This window comes from Scyliorhinus torazame, chromosome 9 (genome assembly GCF_047496885.1).
Source record: "Scyliorhinus torazame isolate Kashiwa2021f chromosome 9, sScyTor2.1, whole genome shotgun sequence".
Lineage (NCBI taxonomy): Eukaryota > Metazoa > Chordata > Chondrichthyes > Carcharhiniformes > Scyliorhinidae > Scyliorhinus > Scyliorhinus torazame.
In genome coordinates this window covers 157,970,024-157,981,341 of record NC_092715.1, presented here as the reverse complement: position 1 = coordinate 157,981,341, position 11,318 = coordinate 157,970,024, and the positions used below count along the sequence as shown (strand labels likewise).

At 49.7% G+C, this 11,318-nt stretch overlaps 1 protein-coding gene across 4 annotated transcripts in view; it reads left to right on the top strand.

Moving 5' to 3' along the window:
* The window catches only part of gkap1 (G kinase anchoring protein 1), a 100,157-nt gene continuing 88,839 nt past the window's right edge, over positions 1-11,318 (top strand). For 2 of the 4 annotated variants that reach the window (XM_072516668.1, XM_072516666.1), the window contains exon 1: positions 1-384. In XM_072516668.1, coding sequence (XP_072372769.1) covers positions 142-384 — 243 coding nt within the window. In that variant the 5' untranslated portion in view covers positions 1-141. The remainder of the gene's footprint in view (positions 385-11,318) is intronic. The other 2 variants (XM_072516667.1, XM_072516665.1) reach the window with 1 other exon arrangement.

Genomic DNA, 11,318 nt, shown 5'->3' with positions numbered 1-11,318 from the left:
AGCGCGCTCCGGATCCGCCCCGAGCGCGTTCCCGGACCCGCGGGCACCGGCGCCGAGGTGGCAGTCAGAGCGTGAGGGGAAGTTTCCTCCGCCTGCCGTCTCTCGGACATCTCCCCTCCCTGTCTGATTGAAGCGCCCGTCATGGCGGCAGCAGTCGGCTCGGCCTCGCTCCCCGCCACCGCCTCTCGCTTTGCTCTGCTCCGGGTGGAGGGTGACTCGTCCGATTCGGAGTCAGACTCTGGGCGGAATAACGGCGTCGGGAAAAGTCCCCGAGCCGAAGCAGCCAAGAAAAACAGCAGCAGCCAGGCCGGGGCCGGCAACAACGAGAAGAAGAAACAGAAAAGGAAGAAGAAGAAAGAACAACAGCAAAGCGAAGCGAATGAGGTAAGGAGACAGGAGGCTGACTCAGGCCGATCTCTAAACAAAACGGAGCAGCAAACAGTTCCGTTAAAAAAATCAGAGTCAGGTTGGCCTAGAATGTTTACACATGCGGGACACAAACCTTCCGTTAAGTAGGTGAAATAAATAACTGCTGCATTGTGCATTTCTGTTCACACTTTTAAACTTGTGTAAACTGATCCTTATGGGCAAGCCTTTTTGTTCAATAAATTTAAATTTGTACTTGGTGCAAACCGAGGAGTGAGTGGGGTGAACTGTAATCAAACCGCGCCGAGATGTTAATTTCAATTAAACGAATCTGGATTTTTGAGGTGTGTAAATGTCCCTTCGACCGCAATGTGTATTTAATTAGCGCCTTAAATTTAGTAAAAGCAACGTCATAAAACAAAACATGGCTGAGCCACATAAGGAAATGGGGCAGATGTCCAAAAGTTTGTTCAATGTGACAGATTTTAAGAAACATCTTAAAACAGGAAAGTGGAGGGATTTAGGGAGGGTATATATTCCAGAGCTTGGGGCCTGGGCAACTGAAAGCAAGGCCAGATGGTTTGGTGGAACACTGATAGCTCTTGAGAGTTATTGGGAGGAGTGTGGTAAACCACTGTTGCTGTATTATATATGATGACCATCAATTCAGTTGAGACAGTTTGTACCAAAGAACAGTGGCTTTAATCAACTAGATGTGTGCCAACCTGTAGCTTCTCTCGCACTGAGCCTGTCTCAGATCGGCTGGTTATATACCTCCTCAGAGGGGCGGAGCCAACAGCAGCATCAACACAACAATTCAACAGCAACAGTAACAGCAACAACAGTAAGTATATACAATTGTGGATGTCGATGATAATAGTAATAATAGAACAACAGTGAGTATATACAATAGCCATATGTGGCTCACCACAATATGTAAACTACTGTATTGTATATATTGTTTGTTGTCTCTGCTGTTTCCGCCTGTGGCTCCTCCCCTCAGGCTCTGTATAAACGTGGCCGACCTATGGCCCTGCCCCAGTTCGGGATCAGTTGCCAGCAGGTTTTCGTTTAGCTTATTAAAGCCACAGTTTTGTTCCACAACTCGTCTTTGGAGAATTGATGGCACATCAATTTAATAAGCTAAACGATTAAGATGGATGCATCACTCAAGCCTGATCGACTGGAACTGGACCCCCAAGCAGCCAAAGCCACTGCAACATTTGAGCACTGGCTAAGTTGCTTCGAAGCTTGCCTCCAATCTGCCGCCGTCGCCGACATCCACAAGCTTCGAGTCCTCAACGCCCGGGGAAGCCCGCAAGTTTTCCTCCTTATCAGGGACGCTGCCTCGTACGAAGAGGTGATACTGCCCCTTCAGCATTAAGTAAAGGCAGTAAATAAGGTATACGCTAGGCATCTCCTTGCCACGAGGCGTCAGCGCCCTGGAGAATCGCAGGCCGAATTCCTGCGTGCTTTGCGGGTACTCGGCCGGAACTGTAGTTGCCAGGCGGTATCGGCTGTCCAGCACACGGAGCTGCTGATCAGGGACGTCTATGTCGCTGGCATAAAATCTAACTACATCCACCAGCGCCTGCGAGAAGGGGGTACACTCGGCCTCCAAGAGACAGTGCAGCTCTTGAATTCGGCCTGCACCTCCGACCACGCGGCACCCTCGTGGGCGCCGCCATCACCCGACCCGGGTGCGTCGCAAGCCTGTGCCGCGCATCAATCCGCCAACTCCGGAGGCCCGAGATGCTACTTCAGGGTAAGCACCCCAGACCACGCTGCCCAGCACGGAGCATGATCTGCAACGGGTGCTGAAAGAAGGGCCACTTCGCCAAAGTCTGCCAGGCCCGACCTGTTCCTAAAGTTTACAGACCCAGCAGTGCTACGTATTGCCTATCGGACTGCCCCCATCTACCACGTCATCCGCCCCGTGGGGGCCGCCATCTTCGACACCACCCGCCACGTGCGACCCGTGGGAGCTGCCGTCTTCGACGCCACCCGCCACGTGGGAGCCGCCATCTTCGCCACGTGCAACCCGTGGAGGCCGCCATCTTCGATGCCACCCGCCACGTGCGACCCGTGGGGACCGCCATCTTGGAGTCACCCCGCCGCACCCCGGAACCCCTGCTCACCCAGTCGTTAGCTGGCCTCCGCTACTCTCTACCAGCCCACTCGCCTTCCGAAGCTCGCCCTTATCACCCTCGACCAGTCTCGACCTCATCACCTCACTAAATCCATGATGGCCGTCCGGATCAATGAGCACGAGACGACCTGCCTCTTTGACTCCTGGAGCACTGACCGCCTCATCCACCCAGATACGGTAAGGCGCTGCTCCCTCCCACTTTTACCCGCCACCCAGAAAATCTCCCTGGCTTCCGGATCACATTCTATGGAGATCCGGGGGTACTGTGTCGCAACCCTTCGGCACAGGACGTAGAGTACGCTAATTTCAACCTCTTCGTCCTCCCTCATCTCTGTGCTGCCCTATTACTGGGTCTTGATTTTCAGTGCCACCTCCGAAGCCTTACCTTGAAGTTCGGTGAACCCCTGCACCCCCTCACTGCCTGCAGCCTCGCAGCCCTTAAGGTCACTCCACCCTCGCTCTTCGCTAACCTCACCCCGGACTGTAAGCCCATCGCCACTAGGAGCAGACGATACAGTGCCCGGGACAAGGCCTTTTATCAGGTCAGAGGTCCTGCGGGAAGGGATCATAGAGGCCAGTACCAGCCCCTGGAGAGCCCAAGTGGTGGTCGGCAAGACTGGGGAAAAACACCGGATGGTCATTGACTACAGTCAGACGATCAACCGGTACAGGCAGCTCGATGCGTACCCCCTTCCTCGCATATCTGATATGGTCAGTCAGATTGCGCAGTCTCAAGTCTTCTCCGCTGTTGACTTGAAATCTGCGTACCACCAGCTCCCTATCCGCCCGGAGGACCGTCAATACACTGCCTTCGAGGCAGATGGCCGCCTCTACCAATTCCTCAGGGTCCCCTTCGGCGTCACCAATGGGGTCTCGGTCTTCCAACGAGTGATGGACCGAATGGTTGACCAGTACAGGCTACGGGCCACGTTCCCGTATCTGGATAATGTCACCATCTGCGGCCATGGCCAGCAGGACCATGACGCTAACCTCCAACATTTCCTCCACACCGCTAAGCTCCTTAACCTCACATATAATAAGGAGAAATGCGTTTTCCACGCAACCCACGCAGCCATCCTTGGCTGCGTGGTGGAAAACGGGGTCCTAGGACCCGACCCCGACCGCATGCGACTCCTCCTGGAACTTCCCATTGCCCCAAGGCCCTGAAGAGATGCCTGGGGTTCTTCTCCTATTATGCCCAGTGGGCCCCCAATTATGCGGACAAGGCCCGCCCACTCATTAAATCTACCATTTTTCCCCTGGCGGCTGAGGCCCGCCTGGCCTTCAACCGCATCAAGGCAGTTATTGCCAAAGCCGCAATGCACACAGTAGATGAGTCCATCCCGTTCCAGGTGGAGAGCGATGCGTCTGACTTTGCCCTGGCCGCTACCCTGGCTTTCTTCTCCCGTACCCTTCAGGCCTCCGAAATTCAACACTCCTCCGCCGAAAAGGAAGCCCAAGCCATTGTGGAAGCTGTGCGACATTGGAGGCATTACCTGGCCGGCAGTCGATTCCCTCTCCTCACTGACCGGTTGCCTTCATGTTTTAATAACACAGCGGGGCAAGATCAAGAATGACAAGATCCTGAGGTGGAGGATCGAACTCTCCACCTACAATTACGATATCTTGTATCGACCTGGGAAGCTCAATGAGCCCCCAGATACCTTAACCGCGGTACATGTGCCAGCGCACAAGTAGACCAACTTTGGGCCCTCCACAATGACCTCTCTCACCCGGGGGGTCACCTGTTTTTTTCATTTCGTCAAACCCGCAACTTGCCTTACTCCATCGAGGAGGTCAGGACCATGACCAGGGACTGCCAGGTCTGCGTGGCGTGCAAACCACACTTCTATCGGCCAGACAGAGCGCACCTGGCAAAGGCTTCCCGCCCCTTTGATCACCTTAGCATCGATTTCAAAGGGCCCCTCCACTGACCGTAACGTGTACTTCCTCAACATTATTGACGAGTACTCGGGTTTCCCTTTCGCCATCCCATGCCCTGACATGACCTCTGCCACTATCATCAAGGCCCTGCACAGTCTCTTCACCTTATTCGGTTTCCCCACCTACATCCATAGCGACCGGGGTTCCTCTTTCATGAGTGACGAGTTGTGTCAGTTCCTGCTTAGCAAGGGCATCACCTCAAGCAGGACTACCAGCTACAACCCCCGGGGAAACAGACAGGTGGAGAGAGAGAACGCGACGGTCTGGAAGGCCGTCCTTCTTGCCCTACAGTCTAGAAGTATCCCAGTCTCCCGCTGGCAGGAGGTCCTTCCCAATGCGCTCCACTCCATCCGGTCACTCCTGTGTACTGCCAATGAGACCCCTCACGAACAAATGTTTGTCTTCCCCAGGAAGTCCACCTCAGGGGTCTTGCTCCCGTCCTGGCTGACAGTCCCAGGGCCTGTCCTCCTCCGGAAACATGCGAGGAGTCATAAATCGGATCCCCTGATCGAAAGGGTTCTTCTCCTCCATGCCAACCCACAATATGCCTACGTGGCACACCATGACTGGCAGCAGGACACAGTCTCCCTTCGGGATTTGGCACCCACGGGTTCCCCGATGATCATCACTACTACCCCCGACCCTACACCGTCTCCCTCCACCACTACTCGGCTACTTCGGAATTTGGCACCCGCAGGCCCCCCAGCGACCATCACCACCACCTCCGCCCCTACACCGTCTCCGTCTCTCCACCGACTCAACTACTGGATGAAGAAGAAGACGACACGCTCCAGGACACACAGGTCTCTACACCAGTGCCCACACCACAGCCGTGACTGAGGCGTTCACGGCGGAAGGTCAAAGCCCCCGACAGACTCGATCTTCAAGTCCACTTCACCCTCGCCGGACTCTTTTTTTTTTTTTTAACCAGGGGGTGAATATGGTAAACCACTGTTACTGTATTATATATATTGTGGTAAACCACTTACTGTATTGTATATATTGTTTGTTGTCTCTGCTGGCTCCGCCTGTGGCTCCTCCCCTCAGCTCTGTGTAAAGGTGGCTGACCTCTGGCCCTGCCCCAGTTCGGGATCAGTTGCCAGCAGATTTCCGTTTAGCTTATTAAAGCCACAGTTTTGTTCCACAACTCGTCTTTGTATAATTGATGGCACATCAAGGAGGAATTTATAGAGGTAGGAAGGGGCCAGACCGTGGAGGGATCTGAAAACAAGGATGGGAATTTTAAGACCAATGTAGGTCAGCAAACACAAGAGGTGATAGTGGAGCAGCACTTGGTGCATGTGAGGCAGCAAACCTTTGGATGACTTCAAGTTTACGGAAGGTACAATATGGGAAGCTGGTGAGGAGTGCTTTAGAATAGTCCAGTCTAAAGGTAATAAAAGGTATAGATGAGGATTTCAGCAGCACATGAGCTGAGAAGGGCGAAGGTGGACTACAGAGAATGGAAATATTATAGGCAGTCTTAGTGATGAAGTGGATATGTGGTCACAAACTCATCTCTGGGTCAGATATGATGTCAGGATTGAGATCAGTTCACTGTGATACAGTTCCCACGATCAGCGATGAAGTCTTGCTATGAAACTGAATTTATGGTGTGGACTGAAGATAATGGATTTCCTCTTCCCAATATTTCCTTTTAGGGCAGCACGGGGTAGCATGGTGGTTAGCACAATTGCTTCACAGCTCCAGGGTCCCAGGTTCGATTCCCGGCTTGGGTCACTGTCTGTGCGGAGTCTGCACGTTCTCCCCGTGTGTGCGTGGGTTTCCTCCGGGTGCTCCGGTTTCCTCCCACAGTCCAAAGATGTGCAGGTTAGGTGGATTGGCCATGCTAAATTGCCCTTAGTGTTGGGTGGGGTTACTGGGTTATGGGGGATAGGGTGGAGGTGTGGGTTTGGGTAGGTGCTCTTTCAAAGAGCCGGTGCAGACTTGATGGGCCGAATGGCCTCCTTCTGCACTGTAAATTCTATGATTCTATAAAATTTCTGCCCAACGGGTACGGGATGATGGACAAGCAGCATAAAAGTTTAGAGACAGTGGAGGAATCAAGAGAGGTGATGGTGGTGAAGTGGAGCTGAGTGTCTTCAGTGTACATGTGGAAACTAATGTGTTTTCAGATGATTTTGTCAAGGGGTGGCAAGTAGATAAGAAGTAGGAGGGGGCCAAGACTAGATCCTTGGGTAACATCAGAGGTAATAGCCCAAGAGTATAAAGAGATACCATTGCAGGTGACTTTCTGGCTCCAATTAAATAAGAATGGAACCAAGTGAGAGCAGTGGTCCAAACTGCATGATGGTGGAGTGACATTGAAGGAGGATGGTGTGTCAATCACATTAAAGGCTACAGACAGGTCAAGAAGGAGAAGGAAGGACAGTTTACCTTAGTCACAGTCACGTGGGTTGTCAGCCTCTGGCTTATAATAGCCATTTTGGTACTGTAGCAAGTGTGGAAACCTGATTGGAGGGATTCAGACATAGAGTTCTGGGAAAGGTGGGCACAGATTTTTATTTTGAGAGGAAAGGGATGTTGAAGACGGGGTGGTAGTTTGCAAGATGATTTTTTTTTTGTGGTGTGGGATAATGACAGCAGATTTGAAGGAAAAGGGGAGAGTGACTGAGGTAAGATTAGGATGGCACAGTGGTTAGCACTGCTGCCTCACAGGGCAGGTTCAGTTCTGACCTTTGATGACTGTGGAGTTTGTACATTCTCCTCGTGTGTGCGTGGGTTTCCACCCACAGTCCAAAGATGTGCAGGTTAGGTGGATTGGCCATGTTAAATTGCCCCTTCGTGTCCAAAGGCTAGGTAGGGTTGCGGAGATAGGGCGGGGGAGTGAGCCTAGCAGGATGCTCTTTCAGATGCACGATACAGACTCAATGGGAATCTCCTTTACACTGTTGGGATTCTTTTTTTAAAAATAAACATTTTATTGAGGCATTTATGGTTTTATAATAACAAAAGATACAAATACACAAGTAAACAGAGTTCAGTGCGTAACACATCCCTCCATCTCCCACTGTTCCCGCCTAACCCCCCCTTATTGAACCTGCTGACAGTTTAGTTTTCTCCGAGTCGATAAACGGCTGCCACCTCCGGACGAACCCTAATGTCGATTCTACCAGGGCGAACTTAACTTTCTCAAGACTGAGAACCCCAGCCATGTCACCAATCCATACCTCTGATTTCGGGGGCTTCGAGTCCCTCCACACGCGTAATATCCGTCTCCGGGCTACCAAGGAGGCAAAAGCCAAAACGTCATCTTCTCTCGACCCCCTGGATTCCAGGGTCTTCCGACACTCCAAAAAGTGCGTCATACATTTGGTCTATTTTCCTTATCCTTTTCTTCCTTTGCTATTTTTAAATTTCCACCTCAATCTTTCTCATTTCCATTTCTTTTTGAAAAGCTCTTTTTTTCTGCCATTGCCAATCTCTCCTTTTCCTTCATTTCCAAGTTCTTCACTTCCGTTTGTAATTAATTTCTAACTAATTCTAATGATTCAGGCTGTGTCTCTGGCAAATTTGAATATTGAGCTTGTATTATCTCTACCCTCACCCCTTTAGATAAGGTTAACTGCAGCTACTCCTAAACTCAAAATTTTGCTTTAACATTCCTTTGTAAACCATCCCGAGTAATCTCTTCCATACCCAGGAAAATTTTTGCAACTGAAAGAGACCATCTCCAGTCACTCCCTGTTTAAATTTTAAAACCTGAAAGAATGCAATCGTTCCACACACACTCACTGTCTTTAAGTTCAATAACCCCAAGCCAAAAAAGGAATTATACTTAAAATCCTGGACCCAAGCCCCTACTTTTATTACGATCCCAGACCAAACCCCAATAGTGGCTACGTTACTGGACCAAAATCCCAATATTTTAGTTTATTTCGCAAGACTTGTTTTGCAAGACTGTGCGGAAAGAATGATTCGCTCCAGGAGTGATTGCATGAAAATATAGGGCTTTGGCATTTTAAACAAAACTTTATTATGAATACAATATTAAACTCTTTAACTTCACACCAAAAAGAACAATTACCCCTTAACACTATTGCACAATTTCCCATTAAACAACAAGAAAATAAACCTATAGCTCTCAATCCAGTTTAAAAATCCTTAGTTCGTCACAGAAGCAATGAGGAGGTACGTAGAGTTATTTCATAATATGGTAACTTTAAATGTCAATCCAATGTCTGAACCAGGTATGTCTGCAGTACTCCAGGAGCTAGTTGGCTGACCAACTAACTCGCCAAGCTCACTAATGGCACCTGAGGGTGAATTTACCATTCGGCATTGAAACTCTTCAACAAGTTGCACGCAAAATTGCAGAGAGTGCTCTAATGGGATTAATGATATAAAGGTGATTTCAACCAGACGACTACCAGTTTGGTAGTGTTGTGTGGCTTTAGGATGCACAATTTTATTTAGTGGACCTTTAAAGCACTGCCAATGTACACATTTGGATGTTGTCACTCCTAATCTCTCACACTTGGGTAGATTTGATATGTCTCTTTGGGGGGAAAAGTATGAACTTCATTATGAATTCATTATGAATTCATTACGAATTTCTCAAAGCTGCATTTGGAGACTGTTAAACATGGTGTGGGGTTTGTACTTACCAGTTAATCAAAACACATTTGAGGAATGCAAAATTTCCTTACTCTTGACATGTTACTACTGTGATAAGCAATGGAAAGTTGAAAGAAACAGCTATCACTTTTTAAAATTAGCTGAGTTTTTAGAAACACATTTTAAAATAAACAATGCTCATGCCAAGCATGCCCAGATTTTTGGTTTATTTATATTTCTGAATATCTTGAGATATAATTACTTGCTTGAATTAATTACCTTGCATATATGCAATAAATACCAGGACATGTGTGTCAGGAGGTTGTTTGCTGGTTCTGGTCCTTTCAAGTGCTCATGAAACTTGACTAATCTTCCATATTTCGTTGACATTTCTCTTCTACTTGTAGCTGTGTACTTGGCAAATGTCAGGTTATTTGCCTTCTGTTTACTGCCCCATTGGCTGAAGGAGAGTTTGGAGTCAGACCTAACACAAAGGAAGGTGATTGTGGTTGTTGGAGGTCAATCATCTTAGCCGCAGGACATCGCTGCGGGGAATAATATTTGCGCCACACCTGTGCCAGCCAATTACCATATTCAACAAGAGAGAATCTAAACCTCTGCCCTTGACGTTAATTGACATTACCATTCTCCATTATCAACAAACCCAGGATTATAGAATCATAGAATTTACAGTGCAGAAGGAGGCCATTCGGCCCATCAATTCTGCACCGGCTCTTTGAAAGAGCACCCTACCTAAGCCCACACCACCCTATTCCCATAACCCAGTAACCCCACCCAACACTAAGGGCAATTTAGCAAGGCCAATCCACCTAACCTGCACATCTTTGGACTGTGGGAGGAAACCGGAGCATCCGGAGGAAACCCACGCACACACGGGGAGAACGTGCAGACTCCGCACAGTCGGTGACCCAAGCCGGGAATCGAACCTGGGACCCTGGAGCTGTGAAGCAATTGTGCTAACCACCATGCTACCGTGCTGCCCTTCTTAAAAGAGCCGTTGTTGTGAAGCCGGGTTTTCGGCGCGTTCCCCACGGATGCGGCGGGCCAGCTGGATGACTTTGGGCATGATGGTGACTCGCTTGGTGTGGATGGCGCACAGGTTGGTGTCCTCAAAGAGCCCCACCAGGTAAGCCTCGCTGGCCTCCTGCATGGCCATGACGGCGGAACTCTGGAAACGCAGGTCTGTCTTGAAGTCCTGAGCGATCTCTCGCACCAGGCGCTGGGAGGGCGGTTTGCGGATCAGCAGCTCGGTGGATTTCTGGTAGCGGCGGATCTCCCTCAGAGCCACAGTGCTGGGTCTGTAGCGATGGGGCTTCTTCACTCCGCCCGTGGCTGGAGCGCTCTTGCGGGCCGCTTTGGTAGCCAGCTGTTTGCGAGGAGCTTTGCCTCCAGTTGATTTGCGCGCTGTCTGCTTGGTCCTGGCCATGATGTGAAACTGGGTGAAACGCACACGCTGAGAATTATTATTAACGAACAACTGAACTGGACCAGCCATATAAGTATTGTGGCTATAAAAGCCAGTCAGAGGATGGGAATTTTGCAGAGAGTAACTACCCTCCTGACTCCAGTATCCTGTCCACTATCTCCCAAGCACATTTTAGGAGTGTGATGAAATAATCCCCACTACCTGCATGAGTGCAGCTCCAACAACAGTCAAGAAGCGCAACACTATCCAGGGCAATGCAGCCTTCTTGATTGGCACCCATCCACCACCTTAAACATTCACTCCCACGACCCAAGCAGAGTGTTCGCAGTGTGTACCATCTACAAGACTCACTAAGTCTCCTTTGACATCACTTTCCAAACCCGTTACCACCTCCACTTGAACGGACGAGGGCTGTAGATGCATGGGAACATCAAACTGCAAGTTCCAAACACTATCCTGACTGAGCACTGTATCGCTGTTCCTTCACTGTTGCTGGATCATCAACTTAGAACTCCTTCCCTATCAGCATTATGGGTATGCCTATACTGCATGTACTGCAAACCATTCAAGAAGATGGCATACCACCAGGGCAATCAGAGATGGGCAATAAATGTTGGCCTAGCCATGATGCACACATCCCGCAAACGAATAAACAAAGAAGACCCCTGGCACCAGAATGATAATATTGAAAACCTTACTGTGGGGGAGAAATTCCCTAACTTTGTATTTGGAAGGTCAAAACACACTCACCCCTTGATGCCTTGGTCCTCCCATTACACTGTCCCTCCCAAAAACCACCTCATAAAATACTTTGATTATTGTGTAGAATAAATG